General features: G+C 41.8%; 1 protein-coding gene across 1 annotated transcript in view; it reads left to right on the forward strand.

Moving 5' to 3' along the window:
- Nucleotides 1-276: 276 nt before the first annotated feature.
- Nucleotides 277-26,723, forward strand: part of LOC100194712 (2-oxoisovalerate dehydrogenase subunit beta, mitochondrial) — a 93,652-nt gene continuing 67,205 nt past the window's right edge. Inside the window, exons 1-4 of the mRNA XM_014168458.2 lie at nucleotides 277-530; nucleotides 18,086-18,163; nucleotides 18,310-18,378; nucleotides 20,910-21,043. Coding sequence (XP_014023933.1) covers nucleotides 335-530; nucleotides 18,086-18,163; nucleotides 18,310-18,378; nucleotides 20,910-21,043 — 477 coding nt within the window. The 5' untranslated portion in view covers nucleotides 277-334. The remainder of the gene's footprint in view (nucleotides 531-18,085; nucleotides 18,164-18,309; nucleotides 18,379-20,909; nucleotides 21,044-26,723) is intronic.

Here is a 26,723-nt window from a genome sequence, read left to right on the forward strand (position 1 = left end):
TAAGCACGTGTATTAATGAGTAGGATTGTGTGTTTTCCCATGCAAAAGTGATTGCTTTTGTTAAAAATACTTTATCTGCCTTCCCAATAAAACACATATAAAACATTTATTTTATGGACGATGCCATGCTGTCTTGATGATAACATGACCGAGGACACGTCAACGTGGGCCAGCGTAAAATAACTCCCTCAGTGTTCAGGGTCGATGTAGGGCGATTGGACAAGAGGCTGAATCCACTGACACCACCCACTGTTTCAACCAATCACAGCACCTTTCGACTGAAAGGGACTCTGTCATCATTCTCTTCTTCCTGTTCAGAACACTCACAACAGCAATGGCGGCTGCTGCACGGTTTCTGCTCAGAGGTGCAGGCTCAAAAGCCTCCATCGCGAATGTAAATATCGGTGATCAGAGCTTGTTTGGGATCACTCTGCTGAGGTTATCCCCGAATTGCTTATCCCAAACAAAAACACAAAAAAGGAATGCTGCGCACTTCACCTACCACCCGGACCCTGTCCCCACAGAGTATGGTAAGTGAATGAATGCCCTTGCGTTCTCAAATAATTTGTCATACAGACAACAATCTTTGCTGAAAAGGTAAAGATCATTTGAAAATATCTTCAATGGGTGATCTGTACATTTTTAGCTTTCTAACTAACATGATACAATTAGCTAGCTAGTTAACGTTATTCCAGCTGCATTCATGCTTTGCTTTTTCTGTTTTTAATTTTTTGTATTTGTATTTTTTTTATTTTTATGCTTTGCTTTTTTTATTCTGTTGTTGGCAGGTTGGCTGTGTTGCATGCCCAGACTTTTGTTTGGCAGATGTAGACGGCTGTCACATGAGTCTTTCTAGGGCAGCGGTCCCCAACCTTTTTTGCACCATGGACAGGTCTTACATAGACTATATATTTGTTATTTTTTTGTGGGGGGGGGGGGACACGACAGGAATATCAATTAGGCCTATAGGTTTAGTATAGCCGCTTTTTCATAACATTTTAGTTTAATAGGTCTAATGTTATAAAAACATAATGTGCATATTTTTCTCTAATGACCATATAATAAAAACATTACAACTCAACATGTTGCTGAATTAGTGGGTGCCCTGAGCTTGTTTCGTGCCAACAAGACTGTCCCATCTAGGGGTGATGGGAGACAGTGACACCTGAAGGGTGTTCCTTATGTCCAGCCTTCTCCGTAATTGTAAGATGGCGCTGGAGAAGAAGGCAGACGTTTCAAGTGCCCCCAACGGATTGTTTTTTTGTTGGTTTATTTGCAACTTCTTTTTTAAAACGTATTTTGTACATATTGTTGCCGCTACCGTCTCTATGACCGAAAATAACTTCTGGACATCAGAACTGCGATTACTCACCACGGACTGGCAGAATCCTTTTTTTGTCTATAACGAGTCTGACGAGGCCGACGCCAACGATATACTGCTTTCTCAGAAACAGGCCCAGATCCCCGTGATTTGTGTGAAGAGGCGGCGGAGAAAAAAAGGGGCCGGAAGGCGGGCTGCCTTCTGAGAATTCGTAGGCGATCGAATAAACCTTAATTTCCTTCCATCCAGCTAGCAAATGTGCAATCTTTGGACAATAAAATACAGTTGAAGTCGGAAGTTTACTTACACTTAGGTTGGAGTCATTAAAACTTGTTTTTCAACCACTCCACAAATTTCTTGTTAACAAACTATAGTTTTGACAAGTCGGTTAGGACATCTACTTTGTGCATGACACAAGTAATTTTTCCAACAATTGATTACAGACAGATTATTTCACTTATAATTCACTGTATCACAATTCCAGTGGGTCAGAAGTTTACATGCACTAAGTTGACTGTGCCTTTTAAACACCATAGAAAATGATGTCATGGCTTTAAAGCTTCTGATAGGCTAATTGACATAATTTGAATCAATTGGAGGTGTACCTGTGGATGTATTTCAAGGCCTACCTTCAAACTCAGTGTCTCTTTGCTTGACATCATGGGAAAATCAAAAGAAATCAGCCAAGACCTCAAAAAATTGTAGACCTTCACAAGTCTGGTTCAACCTTGGGAGCAATTTCCAAACGCCTGAAGGTACCTCGTAAATCTGTACAAACAATAGTATGCAAGTATAAACACCATGGGACCATGCAATCGTCATACAGCTCAGGAAGGAGACGTGTTCTGTCTCCTAGAGATGAACGTATTTTGGTGCAAAAAGTGCAAATCAATCTCAGAGCAACAGCAAAGGACCTTGTGAAGATGCTGGAGGAAACAAGTACAGAAGTATCTATATCCACAATAAAACGAGTCCTATATCGACATAACCTGAAAGGCCGCTCAGCAGGGAAGAAGCCACTGCTCCAAAACCGCCATAAAAAAGCCAGTATACAGTTTGCAACTGCACATGGGGACAAAGATCGTACTTTTTGGAGAAATGACCTCTGGTCTGATGAAACAATGACCTTTGTTTTGTTTGGAGAAAAAAGGGGGAGACTTGCAAGCTGAAGAACCATCTCAACTGTGAAGCACGGTGGTGGCAGCATCATGTTATGGGGGTGCTTTGCTGCAGGAGGGACTGGTGCACTTCACAAAATAGATAGCATCATGGGGTAGGAAAATGATGTGGATATACTGAAGCAACATCAAGACATCAGGAAGTTAATGCTTGGTTGCAAATGGGTCTTCCAAATGGACAATGACCCCAAGCATACTTCTAAAGTTTTGGAAAAATGGCTTAAGGACAACAAAGTCAAGGTATTGGAGTGGCCATTGCAAAGCCATGACCTCAATCCTATAGAAAATTTGTGGGCAGAACTGAAAAAGCGTATGTGAGCAAGGAGGCCTACAAACCTGACTCGGTTACACCAGCTCTGTCAGGAGGAATGGGCCAAAATTCACCCAAGTTATTGTGGAAGGCTACCTGACACATTTGACCCAAGTTAAACAATTTAAAGGCAATGCTACCAAATACTAATTGAGTGTATGTAAACTTCTGACCAACTGGAATGTGATGAAAGAAATAAAAGCTGAAATAAATAATTCTCTCTACTATTATTCTGACATTTCACATTCTTAAAATAAAGTGGGCATCCTAACTGACCTAAGACTGAATTTATTTTAGGATTAAATGTCAGGAATTGTGAAAAACGGTGTTTAAATGTATGTAAACTTCCGATTTCAACTGTAGCTTTACATTATATGACCTACGCGGAAGATCAATCTACCAACGGGACATTCAAAGCTGTAATATCTTATGCTTCATGGAGACGTGGCTGAACGACGACACTATCAACATAAAGCTGGCTGGTTATACGCTGCACCGGCAGGATAGAAGAGCGGTGTCTGGTAAGACAAGGGGCGGCAGACTATGTGTTTTTGTTAATAACACCTGGTGTGCAATATCTAAGGAAGTCTCGAGTTGTTGCTCGCCTGAGGTAGAGTATCTTATGATAAGCTGTAGACCACACTACCTACCTAGAGTTTTCATCAGTTTTTTTCTTAGCTGTTTACATACCACCACAGTCAGAGGCTGGCACTAAGACAGCATTGAATGAGCTGTATTCCGCCATAAGCTAACAAGAAAACGCTCACCCAGAGGCGGCGCTCCTAGTAGCCGGGGACTTTAATGCAGGGTATCTTAACTCCGTTTGACCAAATTTCTATCAGCATGTTAAATGTGCAACCAGAGGGAAAAGAACTCTGGACCACCTTCACTCCACACAGAGATGCATACAAAGCTCTCCCTCGACCTCCATTTGGCATATCTGAGAATAGTTCTATCCTCCTGATTCCTGCTTACAAGCGAAAATTAAAGCAGTGACCAGTGACTAGATCAATAAAAAAAGTGGTCAGATGAAGCAGATGCTAAGCTACAGAACTGTTTTGCTAGCACAGACTGGAATATGTTCAGGGATTCCTCCGATGGCATTGAGGAGTACAACACATCAGTCATTGGCTTCATCAATAAGTGTATCGATGACGTCGTCCCCACAGTGACTGTACGTACATACCCCAACGAGAAGCCATGGATTACAGGCAACATCCGCACTGAGCTAAAGGCTAGAGCTGCTGCTTTCAAGGAGCGGGACTCTAACCCGGAAGCTTATAAGAAATCCCGCTATGCCCTCCGACGAACCATCAAACAGGCAAAGCGTCATACAGGACTAAGATCGAATCGTACTACACCGGCTCAGACACTCGTCGGATGTGGCAGGGCTTGCAAACCATTACAGACTACAAAGGGAAGCACAGCCAAGAGCTGTCCAGTGACACAAGCCTACCAGATGAGCTAAACTACTTCTATGCTCGCTTCGATGCAAATAACACCGAAACATGCATGAGAGTACCAGCTGTTCTGGAAGACTGTGTGATCACACTCTTCGCAGCCGATGTGATTAAGACCTTTTAAACAGGTCAACATTCACAAGGCCGCAGGGCCAGATGGATTACCAGGACGTGTACTCCGAGCATGCGCTGACATACTGGCAAGTGTCTTTACTGACATTTTCAACCTGTCCCTGACCGAGTCTGTAATACCAACATGTATCAAGCAGACCACCATAGTCTCTGTGCCCAAGAACACTAAGGTAACCTGCCTAAGCGACTACTGACCTGTAGCAGTCAAGTCTGTAGCCATGAAGTGCTTTGAAAGGCTGGTCATGGCTCACATCAACACCATTATCCCAGAACCCCTAGACCCACTCCAATTCACATACTTCCCCAACAGATCCACAGATGATGCAGTCTCTATTACACTGCCCTTTCCCACCTGGACAAAAGGAACACCTATGTGAGAATGCTGTTCATTGACTACAGCTCAACATTCAACACCATAGTGCCCTCAAAGCTCATCAATGAGCCAAGGACACTGGGTCTAAACAGCTCCCTCTGCAACTGGATCCTGGACTTCCTGACGGGTTTCCCCCAGGTGGTAAGGGTAGGTAACAACACATCCGCCACGCTGATCCTCAACACAGGGGCTCCTGCTCAGTCCCCTCCTGTGCTCCCTGTTCACTCATGACTGCATGGCCAGGCACGACTCCAACACCATCATTAATTTTGCTGATGACACAACAGTGACAGCGTGTAGGGAGGAGGTCAGAGACCTGTCTGTGTAGAGCCAGGACAACAAGCTCTCCCTCAATGTGATCAAGAAAAAGGAGATCGTTGTGGACTACAGGAAAAAGAGGACCAAGCACGCCCCCATTCTCATCGACGAGGCTGCAGTGGAGCAAGTTGAGAGCTTGAAGTTTCTTGGTGTCCACGTCACTAACATGGTCCAAGCACACCAAGACAGTTGTGAAGAGTGCATGACAAAACCTATTCCCCCTCAGGAGACTAAAAAGATTTGGCATGGGTCCTCAGATCCTCAAAAGGTTCTACAGCTGCACCATTGAGAGCATCCTGACTGGTTGCATCACTGCCTGGTATGGCAACTGCTCGGCCTCCAACTGCAGGGCACTACAGAGGGTAGTGCGAACGGCCCAGTACATCACTGGGGCCAAGCTGCCTGCCATCCAGGACCTCTCTACCAGGCGGTGTCAGAGGAAGGCCCTTAAAATTGTCGAAGACTCCAGCCACATAGACTGTTCTCTCTGCTACCGCACGGCAAGCAGTACTGGAGCGCCAAGTCTAGGTCCAAGAGGCTTCTAAACAGCTTTTACACTAAGCCATAAGACTCCTTAACAGCTAATCAAATGGCTACCCAGACTATTTGCATTGCCCCCTCTTACACCGCTGCTACTCGCTGTTGTTATCATCTATGCATAGTCACTTTAATAACTCTACCTACATGTTCATTTTACCTCAATGTACCAGTACCCCCCTATATATAGTCTCACTGTTGTTGTTTTACTGCTGCTCTTTAATTACTTGTTACTTTAATTTTTTATTCTTATCCATATTTTTTCAAACCACATTGTTGGTTAGGGGCTTGTAAGTAAGTATTCGGCGCATGTGACCTAATAATATTTGATTTGATTTTCGTTTTTTTGTTGCTGTCATTGTCGAAAACCCTGCTTCGCAGAGATCAGATGTTGGAAATGGAAGCAACGTTTTCAGTGCTTTTGTGGCCATCTCAGGATATTCAGCCTTGATTTTAATCCAGAAGGTCGGCAGAGATTAAGTTATCTCGAACATACTTTTTAAGGCCACAGTCATTTGCAACCTCGAGTTGATCTTCTTCCTTACCGGACATGGACGATTCACAAATGGGTTGGGAAGTAACACTCGAACTCTGTTGATAGCGAAGCTAGGTGAAGGCGCACCAGGTGGGAGAAAGACGGCCCAGTCTCAGTCTCTCCCAAAATCCCTGCTAATGTTTGGAACATGTCAAATATGCCCCTGCCCACTCGCCATCCCCACAGTTCCAGTTTGGCTTTGAATGCAACTTAATGACAGGTGTCATTCTCCCCTGAAGTGACAGATTGAGTTTGTTGAGCAGGTTGAATATGTCACACAGGTAAGCAAGTTTTGCGACCCATTCCTCGTCATTGAAATGTGCTGCCAGTGGTGACTTTTTTTCTCAAAGAAATATCCGCAGGGGCTCTCGTAACTCAAACGCTGGCAAGCGGTGTCCCCCTGGATAGCCATCTGACTTCTATGTATAAGAGGAGGCTTTGTGCTCTGCGTCCATTTCCTCACAAAGCTACCCAAACAGACGTGAGTTAAGGACGTGTGCTTTGATGTGATTGATAACTTTAATAACATCATTCAATACGACGTTAAATTCAGGTGACATTTTTCAGCTAGCCAGCTCTGTGAATGACAGTGCGTAGACTCACATTCAGGCGCAACCTCTTTAACCCGGGTAGCGAAACCGGACAGCCATCCAGTCATGGCAGCAGCCCCATCCGTTCATACGCCAACACAGAATGACCAATCCAATTTTCCTGACATGTAATCATCCAAAGACTTGAATAGTTCTGTGGCCATTGTGTTAGTTGGCAGGGACAGCGCACACAACATATCCTCATGCACATCATCCTGAAATATATATCGCACATAAACAGGAAGTGTTGCCTTGTTGTCCTAATCGGTAGATTCGTCAACCTGGATTGCATACCACGGTGACTTGTTAAGCCTCTAAACAGTTGTGCCTCAACGTCCTCCGCTATTTCATTAATTGTCTTATTTCATTTCGTATCTAACTGACGGTGATGGCCGAAAGAGGAACCTTTGCTGTCTTTTTAGCTGCAGTCTCTCCTAAGAGTTCACGGCAAATGTCCTTAGCAGCAGGTAGAATCAACTCCTCGCCAGTAATGAAAGGCTTCTTGGCCTTAGCAATATGGCTAGCCACTAAGTATGACGCTCTCAGTGCAGCCACGTTTGTTGATGCGGTGGCTTTCAAGACTTGCTTCTGTCCTTGTTCACGTTTTCTTCGCTCAAAGAATTCAACAGGTTTGTCTTTCAATGCCGGGTGCTTGGATTTGCTTTGCCGAAGCAGTTTTGAGGCTATCTAACGAGGCAATGAAGCCCTATCTCCACATACTACACACAGGTGACTTGGAGCATTCAAGTCACCTGTCGCAATAAAGCCATATTTTAGGTTGGACTCATCATATTTAATATTGAATGAGGGTAAAAAAAAATTGCATTTTCGGGCTCTGCTGTCTCTGCATTATCGACATCGTCGTTGGGCCCTTATCTCTCTTACCCCTTCAGAAGAATCTCTACAGCGACGGTTGTTTTTATTCATGTCAGCTAACGTAGCTAGCTAGTACAAAGTTGGCGGGCAACACAGCTCACACAGACCATGATGCACTCGCAGCGCACGCATTACTCAAGTTCAAAATCTGTAAACTGTTGTGGGCGTGACAGATATTAGAGTGGTGAGAAAAGGACCAAGAGACTGCACCAAAGTCAATGTAATTACTGCACAAATGGCCTATAATTGTATACAATTCTTTTATTTGACCGATTTTTAAATAAATAATGATTTATCCTTCGTGTGGCCCTGTAGTGAATGGACCGCGTTCTGGTGGTTGGGGACCGCTGTTCTAGGGTACCAGTGAGCGTTTCTTGTCGTGGACAGCTGTTTGGAGCTGTTGCAAACTTTCTAACAAAGTAATTCAAAATTAGCCTTTAAAAAAAAAAAAACATTCCCATGTGAATACATTAAGATATAAAGGGGGAACATAGATATATTCATTACAGCTAATTATTAATGAGTTGAATCAACACCTTTCTCATGCTTGGAGTCTTCACAGATTTGGCTAAAATCGTGTGACATAAAACGCAACCTTTCTTTCCTACATTTATGATACTGTTTGTTGTTATCATATACTAAGCATTTAATAATTTATACATTGACATTGATCCTGTGAAATTCCTGAATATTGCTGTGACTCACTTTTGTATGGAGACCTCAGAAGTGTGCAGTAACCTCGTAACATTTCGTATCTTCCTATGTTACGGTGTGAACAACTCATGGGCACACATCAAAATAATGTATGTGATTGCAAAAATTCAATGCTTCAAACATAAAGACGTACTTTAATATGATTAAACACATCGATACTGTCATTTAACAGGGTTTTTCAATAATTCTGCGTAATAGTTGTTGTCTGTAAAATGGTATAGAATCAGCTTGATCCCCTCTGTTGAAGATGCTTGGACCTTCCTTTTTTTTATATTTTCAGTGGTATTGTTAACGAACACACCCCCATAAAGAAAATGAGAATTAAAAACAGGTTCAGCCACTGGTTCGACCGTGATGTTGCAGAGTTACTCCACCTCAACAATTGCATTTGGCGAAAGCCTCGGCACACGCATACTCTGACTGGCTCTTGTTCAGGCAAATTAGAAATGAGTGCACTCAGGCTATCCGGAAGGCCAAAGTTAGTTACTTTAAGGAGCAGTTCTCTCTCTCTGTGGGTCTAAAATATAAACGCAATTTCAAAGATTTTACTGAGTTACAGTTCATATAAGGAAATCAGTAAATTGAAATAAATGCATTAGGCCCAAAACTATGGATTTCACATGACTGGGCAGGGGTGCTGCCATGGGTGGTCCTTGGAGGGCATAGGCCCACTCACTGGGGAGCCAGGCCCAGGCCCAGCCAATCAGAATTCGTTTTCCCCCACAAAAGGGCTTCATTACAGACATAAATACGCCTCAGCACCCCCCACATCCCCTCAGATGATCCTGCAGGTGAAGAAGCCGGGTGTGAAGGTCATGGGCTGGCGTGGTTACATGTGGTCTGCGTTTGTGAGGCCGGTTGGACTTACTGCCAAATTCTCTAAAACTACGTTGGAGGCAGCATATGGTAGAGAAATGAACATTAAATTCTCTGGCAACAGCTCAGGTGGACATTCCTGCAGTCAGCATGCCAATTGCACGCTCCCTCAAAACTTGAGACATTTGTGGCAATGTGCTGTGACAAAACTGCACATTTTGAAGTGGATTTTTATTGTCCCCAGCATAAGTTGCACCTGTGTAATGATCATGCTGTTTAATCAGTTTCTTGATATGCCACACCTGTCAGGTGGATGGATTATCTTGGCAAAGGACAAATGCTCTGTAACAGGGACGTAAACACATTTCTGCACAAAATTTGAGAGAACTAAGCTTTTGTGCGTATGGAACATATCTGAAATGTTCTTTTTCAACTAACTAAAAACAGATTTTTGCTCAGTGTAGTATCAGCTGTCTGTATTTTCCTGACTGGTGGTTCTTTTAAAAAAACAAAAACAAATTTTGCTTCTCTACATTTCTGCTGAAATCTGGGTAAAAGATTGAACGGAATATATCCTGGATGTCACAAGACGGTTAACCCACTTAGCTGAAGCCCATATGGATGAGATGAGGAAGTTAATGTAAAGGATGACATACTGCTTGCTTATTGAGTACCGCGACCCCCCCCTAATTCCTCTTATATCGAAAGTTGAACTCAGGACCTCTGCCTCAAACACATGTGACTGCCCATACAATAAAATATACAAAACATTTGAAGTGTTCCATCCCATCAGGCTATTAACCATTTACTGCAATCAGGGTCACACAGTGTTTCTTGGTAGTCTTAAACAAATCTACTTTGAAACAAAAGTATACACCTCTCACACATGGTTTTGTTCTTTAAAAAAAAGACACCTGTATCATGTCAGATATAGAGTTGAAATGTATTACATTTTGAGTTTGTATTATAAGAATTATAACGCAACTGTTTGACATAGAAACATCAGATTTTCTGCCCCCCCGAAATTATGAAAAATATTAACATTCTACTCATGAGGCCACTAGGTAATTTGACTGCAGGAAAGGGCTACAAAAGGCCTCCTTCAAAGGGGCGACGCTTCAGGCTGAGGAGTGAGTTTCACAAAACCCTATCTGCTACACTAATCCAAGTCTTCAAGATCCAGCAAGGTTACGCATCAAAAGAATGTGGTTTAGTGACCCATGCTTATGTGATGAGAACCTTGCCTGAGACCTGAAGACGTGTTTGTTTGACATGTTAAGGTGTCCGCATGCTTCCCAGCCGAAACAGTTGTGCATATACTATATTATGACGATATTTTCTTGTTTTTGTTCATTTTTCAGCTGTTTGAGGACACTGTTTTTTTTTTCTAGAGGCAAGTCGAAGTCTACGTCCCTTAATCAGGTGATTGGTCAACAGTAGGGATTCTTCAATAAAGTCTTTGGGATGACTCGTTTTCATGCACATTTTTTCATTGAGAAATACTGCACCAAACATCTTAGTTGGATGTAAAATTGCGTGACTAGGATCTCCTTTGCAAAAACATCAAAATGAATGACATATCTTGTTAGAATTCTGACTATTTGAGGAAGTGCATACTTGCTACGGCGTCTCATAATGGACAAACTGCACTATTGCGTTTTTTTTTTTCCAATTATTTTTTTCAAGCAAATGTTTTTTTTCAATTATTAGAATTTTTTTACCCCTTTTTCTCTGTGATTTTGTGGTATCCAATTGGTAGTTAGTCTTGTCACATTGGTAGTTAGTCTTGTCACATTGTTGCAACTCCCCTACGGACTCGGGAGACGTGAAGGTCGAGAGCCATGCGTCCTCCGAAATATGACCCTGCCTGCTTAACCCACACTGCTTGCTTAACCCAGAAGCCAGCCACACCAATGTGTCGGAGTAAACACTGTTGACCAAAGTCAGCTTGCAGGCGCTCAGCCCACCACAAGGAGTCGCTAGAGCACGATGAGACAAGGAAATCCCTCCCCTAACCCGGATGACACTGGGCCAATTGGGTGCCGCCTCATGGGTCTCCCGGTCATGGCTGGCTGTAACACAGCCTGGGATCGAATCCGAGGCTGTAGTGACTGCTCAGCACTGCAATGCAGTGCCTTAGACCGCTGCGCCACTCGTAAGGGCAAGTAAAGGTATTTTAAGGGAGTATTCGAGCACACTCGTTCGGTTTGGCTAGCCGGCAGCCAAACTGAAGCATGCTGACTACTTTAGTTTCATGTCTCTGGCAAGGGTACTTGTCGATTCCCTGAGCTGACAAGGTAAAAATCTGTAATTCTGCCCCTGAACAACGCAGTTAACCCACTGTTCCTCGGTAGGCCGTCATTGTAAATAAAAAATTTGTTCTTAACTAACGTGCTTAGTTAAATAAAGGTTCAATGTTTTTTCAAAAAACATGACTGACTGGGTTAAGACTTTGTTAGCCTGCGGAGCTAAGGCCTAGGCATTGGTTCTGTGACTTGTGACGCTTGCGTGATGAGTAACTGGTTAGAGACCTGAAAAGTTACATTGTGTGGTGCACAGGAGACCTGGGTTAAAACCCCATCAGTCAAACTAATGTCTTCAGGTTGAAGGCAATAATGTTGCTCATCACGTGCATAGATCACTAATGCACCTCTGTTGCACTCTCATTGGGGTACACAGAACCTTCTGCTTCTGTTTGCCATAGAAAGTGTTGTTGTGCAGTAGATTTGAGTTTGAACCCAGTTAGTCATGTCTAAAATTATTGGCACCCTTATTGGCAAAAAAATGTATATAAAATAAATAATACAAATCCTGTGCTTAATTGTATGCAAAAAAAAAATACGAAATGTGTATTTTATACTAAAACAATTGCTCAGAGAAAGATTTTGTTTAACAATTTAAAATATTTTTTCTAAAAAGATATGGGTCAAAATGATTTTCTCCCCAGTTTTTATATATATATATATATTTTTTTTAATATACCTTTCAATACCTCACCTTTTGTGAGGATAATGGCACTGAGCCTTTTTCTAAAATGTTTTTTGAGACTGGAGAACTCTATACATAATATTTCCAGATCCTTGATATTCTGACATGGCCATAGCAAAATGTCGATTTTTGTGGTCAATTAACAATTTCTTTGGATTTGGGGTCACTTGGGGACTTGGAAGATCCACCTCCGACCTAGTTTCAGCCTCAGAGGCAACCAGGTTTTTTGGCCAAAATATCAGGGTACTAGGTAAAGTTCATGATGCTGTTGACCTTAACATGGGCCCCAGGACCAGTGGAAGTAAAATGGCCCCATTAAAATCAGATCCACAACCATACTTTACAGTAGGTATAGGCTTATTTTCTACTTATGCATCCTTATTTTGACGCCTAACCCACCACTGGTGTGCGTGACCAAAAAGCTATATTTTCATGTCATCCAACAAATGTAAATGCTTAGCGTTTTGATAAACGCTATTGGCACTTGGATTGGAACTGGTGCTATGGTCAGATGACATGAGAAATTGTTATGGGGCCAAATAGCATTTATTAACAATTTACATTTAAAACATTAACGTGTGTGTACGCTCATATCTGTTACACATACATGTCAGTACATACACATAACAAGTAGGTCACATGGGGGAGAGGTGTTGTGCCGAGAGGTGTGGATTATTTATTTTTTTAGACCAGGTTTGCTATTCACTTGCGCTATATAAGATGGAAGGGAGTTTAATGCATTCATGGCTCTGTATAATACTGTACGTTTCTGTGAATTTGTTCTGGACCTGGGGACCGTGAATAGACCATTGGTGGCATGTCTGGTGGGGTAAGTGTGAGTGCTGTGTGTAAGTTGACTATGCAAACAATTTTTGGAATTTCCAACACAATGTTTCTTATAATAACAAGAAGTGACGCAGTCGGTCTTTCCTCAACTCTTAGCCAAGCGAGACTGGCATGCATAGTATTAATATTATCCCTCTGATTCCAATGAAGCGCAAGACATGCTGCTCTGTTCTGCTGCAGCTTAACTAGGTCTTTCTTTGCAGCACTTGACCATATGACTGGACAATAATCAAGATAAAATAAAGCTAGAGCGTGCAGGAATTGCATTGTGGCTTGTGGTGTCAAAAAAGCAGAGCATCTCTTTATCATTGGACAGACCTCTCCCCATCTTTACAACCTTTGAATCTATGTTTTGACCATGACAGCTTATAATCTAAGGTAACGCCAATTCATTTAGTCTCCTCAACTTGTTCAACAGCCACACCATTCATTACCAGATTCAGCTGAGGTCTAGAACTTACAGTTGAAGTCGGAAGTTTACATACACTTAGATTGGAGTCATTAAAACACATTTTTCAACCACTCCACAAATTTCTTGTTAACAAACTATAGTTTTGGCAAGTCAGTTAGGACATCTACTTTGTGCATGACACAAGTAATTTTTCTTTACAACAAGTAATTGTTGTTTACAGACATATTATTTCACTTATAATTCACCGTATCACAATTCCAGTGGGTCAGAAGTTTACATACACTAAGTTGACAGTGCCTTTAAACAGCTTGGAAAATTCCAGAAAATTATGTCATGAAATTGTCATGGCATTCTGATAGTCTAATTGACATAAATTGGAGTCAACTGGAGGTGTACCTGTGGATGTACTTCAAGGCCTACCTTCAAACTCAGTGCCTCTTTGCTTGACATCATGGGAAAATCAAAAAAAGTCAGCCAAGACCTCAGAAAAAGAATTGTAGACCTCCACAAGTCTGTTTCATCCTTGGGAGCAATTTCCAAACGCCTGAAGCTACCACGTTCATCTGTACAAACAATAGTACGCAAGTATAAACACCATGGGACCACGCAGTCGTCATACTGCTCAGGAAGGAGACGCGTTCTGTCTCCTAGAGATGAACGTACTTTTGTGCTAAAAGTGCAAATCAATCCCAGAACAGCAGCAAAGGACCTTGTGAAGATGCTGGAGGAAACAGGTACAAAAGTATCTATATCCACAGTAGAACGAGTCCTATATCGACATAACCTGAAAGGCCACTCAGCAAGGAAGAAGCCACTGCTCCAAAACCACCATTAAAAAAGCCAGACTATGGTTTGCAACTGCACATGGGGAAAAGATCATACTTTTTGGAGAAATGTCCTCTGGTCTGATGAATCAAAAATAGAACTGTTTGGCCATAATGACCATTGTTATGTTTGGAGGAAAAAGGGGGAGGCTTGCAAGCCGAAGAACGCCATCCCAACCGTGAAGCACGGGGGTGGCAGCATCATGTTGTGGGGGTGCTTTGCTGCGGGAGGGACTGGTGCACTTCACAAAATAGATGGCACCATGAGGGAGGAAAATGATGTGGATATATTGAAGCAACATCTCAAGAAATCAGTCAGGAAGTTAAACCTTGGTTGCAAATGGGTCTTCCAAATGGACAATGACCCCAAGCATACTTCTAAAGTTTTGGAAAAATGGCTTAAGGACAACAAAGTCAAGGTATTAGATTGGCCATCACAAAGCCCTGACCTCAATCCTATAGAAAATGTGTGGACAGAACTGAAAAAGCATGTGCGAGCAAGGAGGCCTACAAACGTGACTCAGTTACACCAGCTCTGTCAGGAGAAATGGGCCAAAATTCACCCTACGTATTGTGGGAAGCTTCTTGAAGGCTACCTGAAATGTTTGACCCAAGTTAAACAATTTATAGGAAATGCTACCAAATACTTATTGAGTGTATGTAAACTTCTGACCCAATTGGAATGTGATGAAAGAAATAATTCTCTCTACTATTATTCTGACATTTCACATTCTTAAAATAAAGTGGGGATCCTAACTGACCTAAGACAGGGAATTTTTACTAGGATTAAATGTCAGGAGTTGTGAAAAACTGAGTTTAAACGTATTTGGCTAAGGTGTATGTAAACTTCCAACTTCAACTGTAGGTAATGATACAATGCTCTTAATTTTAGAGATGTTCAGGACCAGTTTATTTCTGGCTACCCATACCAAAACAGACAAACACTTTGTTAAGGGTTTCAGTGACTTCAATAGCTGGGGTTGCTGATGCGTATATGATTGAATCAGCAGCATACATGGACACGTGCTTTGTTTAATGCCAGTGGCAGGTCATTGCTAAAAATAGAAAATAGTAGAGGGCCTCGAGCACTGCCCTGCGGTACACCACACTTTACATGTTTGATGTTAGAGGAGCTTCTATTTAAAGGTAACCATCTATGTTCTATTCGATAGCTCTGAATCTATGATATGGCAGAGGTTGAAAAGCCATACTACATACAGTCCCAGTCAAAAGTTTGGACACACCTAGTCATTCAAAGGTTTTTCTTTATCAAAACTATGAAATAACACATATGGAATCATGTAGTAACCAAAAACGTGTTAAACAAATATATTTGTTTATTTTTAATGTTTTATATTTGAGTTTCTTCAAAGTAGCCACCCTTTGCCTTGATGACAGCTTTGCACACACTTGGCATTTTCTCAACCAGCTTCACCTGGAATGCTTTTCCAACAGTCTTGATAGAGAGAACCCTTTGAAATGAGTAGGTGTGTCCTAACTTTTTTGACTGGTACTGTATGTTTTCTCAACAGGTTATTGTCAATAATATCAAAGGCTGCAATGATAACTAACAGTACAGCTTCCACAATCTTCCTATTGTCAGTTACTTTCAACCAATCTTCAGCCATTTGTCAGTGCAGCACATGTTGAGTGCCCTTCTCTATAAGCATGCTGAAAGTCTGTTGTTAATTTGTTTACAGAGAAATGGCATTGTATATGGTCAAACACAATGTTTTCCAACAGTTTGCTAAGAGCTGGTAGCAAGCTGATAGGTCTGCTGTTAGAACTGGAAATGGCCGCTTTACCACTCGTGGGTAGCGGAATGACTTTGCCTTCCCTCCAGGCCTGAGGACAAAGACTTTCCTCTAGGCTCTGATTTTAAAGATATGACACATAGGATTGGCTGTTGAGTGAGCTACCATCCTCAGCAGCTTTCCATCAAAGTTGTCAATGCCAGGAGGTTTGTCATAGTTGATCGATAACAATATTGTTTCCACCTCTCCCACACTAACTTTACAAAATCCCAACTTACATTGCTTTTCTTTCAATATTTGTCTTTTTATGTTTGAGTATGATGGCTCACTGTTAGTTGTTGACATTTCCTGCCTAAGTTTGCCCACTTTAACAATTAAGTAATCATTAAAATGATTGGCAACATTGGCTTCAGAAACTGCCAGAAACCTATTTAACACGGCGCGTTTGATCTGTTCTCTTCTACCATTTCTTGCTGGCAAAGTACCAGGATGTTGTCTCTGGTTTTTAATATAAATTTGGATAACTGAATTTGCAAACTGAATCTGAATGCTAAGGTGTGAACGTTTTACTCGCATATACACCAGATATGCAAGTATTTATTTCAGCTTTTATTTATTTCATCACATTCCCAGTGGGTCAGAAGTTTACATACACTCAATTAGTATTTGGTAGCATTGCCTTTAAATTGTTTAACTTGGGTCAAATGTTTCAGGTAGCCTTCCACAAGCTTCCCACAATAAGTTAGGTGAATTTTGGCCCATTCCTCCTGACAGAGCTGGTGTAACTGAGTCAGGTTTGTAAGCCTCCTTGCTCACATACGCTTTTTCAGTTCTGCCCACAAATTCTCTATAGGATTGAGGTCAGGGCTTTGTGATGGCCACTCCAATACCTTGATTTGTTGTCCTTAAGTCATTTTGCCACAACTTTGGAAGTATGCTTGGCGTCATTGTCCATTTGGAAGACCCATTTGCGACCAAGCTTTACTTCCTAACTGATGTCTTGAGATGTTGCTTCAATATATCCACATCATTTTTCTTCCTCATGATATTTTGTGAAGTGCACCAGTCCCTCCTGCAGCAAAGCACCCCCACAACATGATGCTGCCACCCCCGTGCTTCACGGTTGGGAAGGTGTTTTTCGGCTTGCAAGCCTCCCCCTTTTTCCTCCAAACATAATGATGTTCATTATGGCCAAACAGTTCTATTTTTGTTTCATCAGACCAGAGGACATTTCTCAAAAAAATATGATCTTTGTCCCCATGTGCAGTTGCAAACCGTAGTCTGGCTTTTTTAATGGCGGTTTTGGATCAGTGGCTGCTTCCTTGCTGAGTGGCCTTTCAGGTTATGTTGATATAGGACTCGTTTTACCGTGGATATAGATACTTTTGTACCTGTTTCCTCCAGCATTTTCACAAGGTCCTTTGCTGCTGTTCTGGGATTAATTTGCACTTTTCGCACCAAAATACGTTCATCTCTAGGAGACAGAACACGTCTCCTTCCTGAGCAGTATGACAGCTGCGTGGTCCCATGGTGTTTATACTTGCATAACTATTGTTTGTACAGATGAACGTGGTACCTTCAGGCATTTGGAAATTGCTCTCAAGGATGAACCAGACTTGTGAAGGTCTACAATTGTTTTCCTGAGGTCTTGGCTGATTTATTTAGATTTTCCCATGATATCAAGCAAACAGGCACTGAGTTTGATGGTAGGCCTTGAAATACATCCACAGGTACCCTTCCAATTGACTCAAATGATGTAAATTAGCCTATCAGAAGCTTCTAAAGCCATGACATGCCAGCATGTATCTTTGCTAAAACTGGAAATTATAGTTTGTAGACTTGATACACATGCAATGAATGCGATTGTTTATCATATTGAAACTGATATAGAATTTAAATATTAACCTAAATTGAATTTGAAATCTGAATGCAATTTTCATTCAATTCAGTTTCAAATGAAAATAAGTAAAATTTATGAATTAAACGATTCCATCTGTTCATTAGTTATTCAATATCTATATACAAATAAAAAATGTGGATTTCAATTAATTTCTGTTGGTACTTTTTAATCGCTCTATAAAATTCTTCCAACTTCTTGTAGGCCCCACTACGAAGATGAACTTATTTCAATCTGTGACCAGTGCCTTGGACAACACTCTCGCCAGCGACCCCACCGCAGGTAATAAAACTGGTCTGGATTGTAATTTAATGTGTTGATATATTCATCAATGTTTTCGAAGATATGCATGAATAAGACATGCACTTTAGAAATATTAGGCCTATGTGTTACTTTGTCAATCAATATGAGATGTATCTGTCCTTCAGTCATCTTTGGGGAAGATGTCGCCTTTGGTGGAGTATTTCGTTGCACCGTGGGTCTCCGAGACAAATATGGTAAGAGGCTGAATACTTTCCCCTTACCATTTTGGACAAATTTATCAGTATGTTTGTGTTGATTTAATATTAATGACATTGTGGTACCACCAGATGGCAGCAGAGAACCATTTTCATGCATACACCTATTGGTCAAAACTCCAAAATTGTGTGTGATAGTCCTGCTATAGCTGTGCTTGCTTACAAATGTTGATTGCAAGGAGACACATTTTCAATACAAACTTGATTTTAATAATAATCACGTTGTTTTTCATATAGTAGTAATCATTTTTGTCAGCTATGCCCGTGCATGCTGTTAGGCTATTCATTGCACACTTGAATTCCTCATTTTATTATCCTAATATAAAATTATTTTTAGAGTGGTTTAACTAGTGCGGGTGTACTGCTGCTACAAATGTGCAGGTTTTGAAATGGCCGTTATATATTTTGTGTGCTGCCTCCTGATGTAGAATACTTTACCCTCATCTCCATAATGTGGACACCAGTCGTGATTCACCCCTTGCTAGGTGTAAATATGATTAGATTTTCGAAAGTCAATGCACATCTCCCTCTTTGTGCTTTCTTTTGTTGTATTTGACGTCAGATGTGTTGACCTTCTGCTAGGGATCATTATTTTAATCTCATCTAGGTAGATAGATGGCGGAGAGGGATTTTTTTTTAAATCCCCTCTTTCTCTACCATTATACTACATGCAGCTTTATGGGAAGTATGCTAATCTCTATTTGTGTGGCTGACTGACTCATTCACCTCAGTGATGCATTACTCCGCCGCTGAGTAGCGTGCGCACAGGAAGTGTCTCCTGCGCCGTTCACCTGGAAATGACTAGCCACTTCGGCCTCGGTCTTTCTATTTCTCCTAAATGAAAATTAGTCAGTCGTGAATGAGTAGCCAATAGATGCCTCAAACGTGTGCGAGTGCAGTGCATATTCATCTAATGTGAGCTCCAAAAGTATTAGGACAGTGACACAATATTTATGGAACCAAAAGTATTGGGACAAATTCACCTATGTGTATTAAAGTAGTCAAAGTTTAGTATTTGGTCCCATATTCCTAGCACACAATGATTAAATCAAGCTTGCGACTACATTTGCTGTTTTTGTTTTGGTGGTGTTTCAGATTAGTTTGTGCCCAATTGAAATGAATGGTAAATAATGTATTGTGTCATTTTTGACTAAGAATAAGAATGTTTATTAACACTGCCACATTAATGAGTGAGAATGTTACAGATGCAAAAATATCATACCCCACAATTTTTTTTACAAAATGTTTACCTCCCCTCTTATTGTAATGGTGATAGATGGTGATGTGTTGTGGGTATGATATTTGTGCGTCTGTAACATTCTCACTCATCATTATTCACGATTCATTCAGGCCTATCCGTAATCGTGGTAGCTAGCATCTACATTCATGTAGAAGTGACTCCAAAATGACATAATACAGCATCTGTAACACAACCAAGAACAAACAGAAAATGCATCCAACACGTTTGTAGAGTCACAAGCTTTGATGTAGTCATTGCGTGCTAGGAATATGGGATCAAATACTCAACTTTTAACTACTTTAATACACAAGTGAATTTGTGGTCCCCTAAAATTGGGAGACTGTAAAAGTGCTGTAATTTCTAAACGGTTCACCCGATATTGATGAAAAAACCCTCAAATTAAAGCTGACAGTCTGCACTCCACATAGTCAGTCATTGTATCATTTCAAATCCAAAGTTCTGGAGTACAGAGCCAAAACAACAAAACAATTGTCACTGTCCCAATACGTTTGGAGCTCACTGTGTCACTCATTGACCACCAGATGTATTTGTTGTTTACTCTGGCTGTGTTTTACAAGTACACAAGGTTCTGATTGGACTGTGATGGTTTGGCCTAATTATTAATTTCTGAGGGGCTTGCGGTGCTCTAATGGTGTCCGGTCTGTGGTGAGAGGAGGGCGCTTGAGGTCAGGTCTCCCTGGACGGGACAGAAACGAGGTTCGGAGGGATCAAAGAAAAAAAAATACTTGCTTCTTGGCAATTAAACAAAGCAAGAGAACCAAAATAACATTCCTCCCCAAATGTAGAGCCCCAGTCCTGCGGCTCGCTGTCAAGATTATAGAGTGGAGGATGGAAAAATAGTTTTTGTGTTTATTTTTCAGACTAGGGCTTTTTAGTGCGTCACAGCCGACTTTGCTCCAGTTGAGGAGGAGTCCTCTGTCTCTGTGTATCACTTCACTTATTTTAAGTCCAGATGCTATTTTAAGGAGACACTGCAATGATTAACATACTTATGAAGCAAGTGTTGGTTAGGTGGGGGGTGACTGACACACCTTGTCATCCATCATGTGCCCTGGCCCTATTACACTGTATTTTGCTTGGATTTCATCCCTAATTGAAAATGAACGAGTGGATGTTTTTGAATCAATTAGTCAGAAGTACACAGCACAAACTCTCTCCGTTGGTTGATATGGGTGTGCTCTTATTTGTCGTCATCAGCCCCCTTGGTAGATGATAACTGAGTAACCCTCTCCCCTCTTTCTCTCTCCAGGTAAAGACCGTGTCTTCAACACTCCTCTGTGTGAGCAAGGCATTGTAGGATTTGGAATCGGTGCGGCGGTTGCCGGCGCCACGGCCATCGCTGAGATCCAGTTTGCCGACTACATTTACCCTGCCTTCGACCAGGTGAGCCAGTCTGAGTGCTCTCTGTTCATAAAGTGTAATTTCTCAGTCACTTGTTTGCCTGTTTGATTACACAGATGGTTTTATTTGTTATCATAACCCAGCCTCTCGTGTGACGGGAACAGATTTGATCAGGGACTACTGGAATCCATTTCCCATTTCTGCTTCTCTCATGCGTATATGTTTTCACCCACCAACAAACACCTGCCTCATTTGCATCCATGTCAATCTTGTGTTATTAGTGTAAATATAATATTTTCTCCAGTGAGTTCTCTGCTCATATGTGATTAGGCTTCCACATAATCAAGTTGTAATCAAACGCTGTCAAAAAAAGCAAAACATTTATAATTGAGGTGCAATTTGGCCAGATGCCAACCACACATTAGCTTTTAACGCTATCTGCTGACGCATTTCTACTCTAAATAGCAAACACGCGCACACACACTACTCTCCTCTCTCTCTTTACTCTCAGTTAAAACGAGGGAGTCCAAAATGGCCCCCAGAGATGCATAAAATCCAGAAAGAAGTGTCTTTCTGAATATTGGATGAAATAGAGCCTTGGACACCATCAGTGGAAGGGTCAGGTTCTGTCAACCGTGAATACGTAGGGGGAAAATAGTTCTGAAATCCAGTTCCGAGGTACTTTATATTATAGTCGGAATGTATTGGCAAGTAATATATTAACTACAGACCAAAAAGACCCCTCAGAACCTGTGGTCTTTAATATACTGCTCAAAAAAATAAAGGGAACACTTAAACAACACAATGTAACTCCAAGTCAATCACACTTCTGTGAAATCAAACTGTCCACTTAGGAAGCAACACTGATTGACAATACATTTGACATGCTGTTGTGCAAATGGAATAGACAACAGGTGGAAATTATTGGCAATTAGCAAGGCACCCCCAATAAAGGAGTGGTTCTGCAGGTGGTAACCACAGACCACTTCTCAGTTCCTATGCTTCCTGGCTGATGTTTTGGTCACTTTTGAATGCTGGTGGTGCTTTCAATCTAGTGGTAGCATGAGATGGAGTCTACAACTCACACAAGTGGCTCAGGTAGTGCAGCTCATCCAGGATGGCACATCAATGCGAGCTGTGGCAAGAAGGTTTGCTGTGTCTGTCAGCGTAGTGTCCAGAGCATGGAGGCGCTACCAGGAGACAGGCCAGTACATCAGGAGACGTGGAGGAGGCCGTAGGAGGGCAACAACCCAGCAGCAGGACCGCTACCTCCGCCTTTGTGCAAGGAGGAGCAGGAGGAGCACTGCCAGAGCCCTGCAAAATGACCTCCAGCAGGCCACAAATGTGCATGTGTCTGCTCAAACGGTCAGAAACAGACTCCATGAGGGTGGTATGAGGGCCCGACGTCCACAGGTGGGGGTGTGCTTACAGCCCAATACCGTGCAGGACGTTTGGCATTTGCCAGAGAACACCAAGATTGGCAAATTCGCCACTGGCGCCCTGTGCTCTTCACAGATGAAAGCAGGTTCACACTGAGCACATGTGACAGACGTGACAGAGTCTGGAGACGCCGTGGAGAACGTTCTGCTGCCTGCAACATCCTCCAGCATGACCGGTTTGGCGGTGGGTCAGTCATGGTGTAGGGTAGCATTTCTTTGGGGGGCCGCACAGCCCTCCATGTGCTCGCCAGAGGTAGCCTGACTGCCATTAGGTACCGAGATGAGATCCTCAGACCCCTTGTGAGACCATATGCTGGTGCGGTTGGCCCTGGGTTCCTCCTAATGCAAGACAATGCTGGACCTCATGTGGCTGGAGTGTGTCAGCAGTTCCTGCAAGAGGAAGGCATTGATGCTATGGACTGGCCCGCCCGTTCCCCAGACCTGAATCCAATTGAGCACATCTGGGACATCATGTCTCGCTCCATCCACCAACGCCACGTTGCACCACAGACTGTCCAGGAGTTGGCGGATGCTTTAGTCCAGGTCTGGGAGGAGATCTCTCAGGAGACCATCCGCCACCTCATCAGGAGCATGCCCAGGCGTTGTAGGGAGGTCATACAGGCACGTGGAGGCCACACACACTACTGAGCCTCATTTTGACTTGTTTTAAGGACATTACATCAAAGTTGGATCAGCCTGTAGTGTGGTTTTCCACTTTCATTTTGAGTGTGACTCCAAATCCAGACCTTCATGGGTTGATAAATTGGATTTCCATTGATTATTTTTGTGTGATTTTGTTGTCAGCACATTCAACTATGTAAAGAAAAAAAGTATTTAATAAGATTATTTCATTCATTCAGATCTAGGATGTGTTATTTTAGTGTTCCCTTTATTTTTTTGAGCAGTGTAGTTTTTCGTGGTGGGTAAGGTCAATTGTTGTGTGGTAATATTTGATATAAGTGTTTACTAGAGGTCGACCGATTTTATTATTTTTCAATACCGCTACCGATTTATTGGAGGATCAAAAAAAGCCGACTCCGATTAATCGGTCAGTTTTTATATAGATAGATATATTTGTAATAATGACAATTACAACAATACTGAATGAACAATTAACACTTTTTTATTTGAACTTAATACATAAATAAAATCAATTTAGTCTCAAATAAATAATGAAACTTGTTCCATTTGGTTTAAATAATGCAATAACACAGTGTTGGAGAATAAAGTAAAAGTGCAATATGTGCCATGTAAAAAAGCTAACGTTTAAGTTCCTTGCTCAGAACATGAGAACATATGAAAGCTGGTGGTTCCTTTTAACATGAGTCTTCGATATTCCCAGTTAAGAAGTTTTAGGTTGTAGTTATTATAGGAATTATGACGCGTCAACTATTTCTCTCTATACCATTTGTATTTCATATACCTTTGACTATTGGATGTTCTTACAGGCACTTTAGTATTGCCAGCCTAATCTCGGGAGTTGATAGGCTTGAAGTCATAAACAGCGCTGTGCAGCAAGCATTGCTAAGAACTGCTGGCAAACGCAGTAAAGTGCTGTTTGAATGAATGCTTACGAGCCTGCTGCTGCCTTTCACCGCTCAGTCAGACTGCTCTATCAAATATCAAGTCATAGACTTAATTATAATATAATAAACACACAGAAATACGAGCCTTTGGTCATTAATATGGTCAAATCCGGAAACTATCAATTCGAAAACAAAAAGTTTATTCTTTCAGTGAAATACGGAACTGTTCCGTATTTTATCGAACCCTAAGTCTAAATATTGCTGTTACATTGCACAACTTTCAATGTTATGTCATAATTTTGTAAAATTCTGGCAAATTAAATGGTCTTTGTTAGGAAGAAATGGTCTTCACACAGTTCGCAATGAGCCAGGCGCCCAAACTGCTGCATATACCCTGACTCTGCTTGCACTGAATGCAAGAGAAGTGACAATTTCCCTAGTTAAAATTGCCTGCTAACGAATTTCTTTTAACTAAATATGCAGGTTTAAATATACTTCTGTGTATTGCTTTTAAGAAAGGCATTGATGTTTATGGTTAGGTATATTTTGTACAACGATTGTACTTTTTTCGCGAATGCGCTTTTGTTATCATCACCTGTTTGGAAAAGTTGAAGTAGGCTGTGATTCGATGATAAATTAACAGGCACCGCATTGATTATATGCAACGCAGGACAAGCTAGTTAACCTAGTAATATCATCAACCGTGTGTAGTCCACTAGTGATTATGTGAAGATTGATTGTTTTTTTATAAAATAAGTTTAATGCTAGCTAGCAACTTACCTTGGCTCCTTGCAGCCACAAGGTTCTTTTGATGCTGCACTCGTGTAACAGGTGGTCAGCCTGCCACGCTGTCTCCTCGAGGATGACGATGTAATCAGCCATAATCGGCTTCAAAAAAGGCCAATTACGATTGTTATGAAAACTTGAAATCGGCACTAATTAATCTGCCATGCTGATTAATCGGTCGACCTCTAGTATCTAGTATTTGCTGTGCGTTTGGAAAGTATTCAGACCCCTTCACTTTTTCCACATTTTTGTTATGTTACAGCCTTATTATAAAATGGAAAAAATATATATTTTTCCTCATCAATCTACACAGAATACCCCATAATGACAAAGTAAAAACACGCCTTGAGACATTTTTGGAAACGTATAAAAACCCCAGAAATACATTATTTTCATAAGTATTCGTACCCTTTGCTATGAGACTCGAAATTGTGCTCAAATGCACCCTGTTTCCATTGGTCATCCTTGAGCTGTTTTAACAACTTGATTGGAGTCCACCGGTGGTAAATTAAATTGCTTGGACATGATTTGGAAAGGCGCGCACACACACCTGTCTATATAAGGCCCCATAGTTGACAGTGCATGTCAGAACAAAAAACAAGCCATGACGTCGAAGGAATTGTCCGTAGAGTTCCGAGCTTTCTGGGAAAGGGTACCAAAAAAATTCTGCAGCATTGAAGGTCCCCAAGAACACCGTGGCCTCCATCATTCTTAAATGGAAAAAGTTTGGAACCACCAAAACTCTTCCTCTTAGAGCTGGCTGCCCGGCCAAACTGAGCAATCGTGGGAGAAGGGCCTTGGTCAGGGAGGTGACCAAGAACCCAATGGTCACTCTGACAACGCTCAAGAGTTCCTCTGTGGAGATGGGAGAACCTTCCAGAAGGACAACCATCTCTGTAGTACTCCAACAATCAGGCCTTTATGGTAGAGTGGCCAGACGGAAGCCACTCCACAGTAAAAGGAACATGACAGCCCGCTTGCAGTTTGCCAAAAGGCACCTAAAGGACTCTCAGACCATGAGAAACAAAATTCTCTGGTCTGATGAAACCAAAATTGAACTCTTTGGCCTGAAAGCCAAGCATCACGTCTGGAGGAAACCTGGCAGCATCCTTACGGTAAAGCATGGTGGTGGCAGCATCATGCTGTAGGGATGTTTTTCAGCAGCAGGGACTAGGAGACTAGTCAGGATCGAGGGAAAGACGAACAGAGCAAAGTACAGAGAGAACCTTGATGAAAACCTGCTCAGGAGCTCAGACTGGGGTGATGGTTCACCTTCCAACAGGACATCAACCCGAAGTACATAGCCAAGACAATGCAGGAGTGGCTTCGGGACGAGTCTGTGAATGTCTTTGAGTGGCCCAGCCAGAGCTCGGACTTGAACCCAATCGAACATCTCTGGAGAGACCTGAAAATAGCTGTGCAGTGACGCTCCCCATCCAACCTGACAAAGCTTGAGAGGATCTGCTGAGAAGAATGGCAGAAACTCCCCAAATACAGGTGTGCCAAGCTTGTAGCATCATACCCAAGAAGACTCGATGCTGTAATCGCTGCCAAAGGAGCTTCAACAAAGTACTGAGTAAAGAGTCTGAATACTTTATATAAATGTGATATTCCAGTTTTTAAAATGTTTTAATACATTTGCACAAAAAAAAAAGTGCCTGTTATTGCTTTGTCATTATGGGATATTGTGTGTCAAATGGCCACCCAGACTATTTACATTGACACTCCCTTTGTTTTTACACTGCTGCTACTTGCTGTTTATTATCTATAAATAGTTACTGTACCCCTACCTACATGTACAAATGACCTCAACTAACCTTTACCCCCGCACATTGACTCAGTACCAGTACCCCTTGTATATAGCCTCTTTATTTTGTTGTTACTTTTTATTTTTTACTTTAGTTTATTTAGAAAATATTTTCTTAACTCCTTTTTTTTCCCCCAACGGCATTGTTGTTGTTAAGGGCTTGT

Source organism: Salmo salar, chromosome ssa02, assembly GCF_905237065.1.
Source record: "Salmo salar chromosome ssa02, Ssal_v3.1, whole genome shotgun sequence".
NCBI classification, from domain to species: Eukaryota; Metazoa; Chordata; class Actinopteri; order Salmoniformes; family Salmonidae; genus Salmo; species Salmo salar.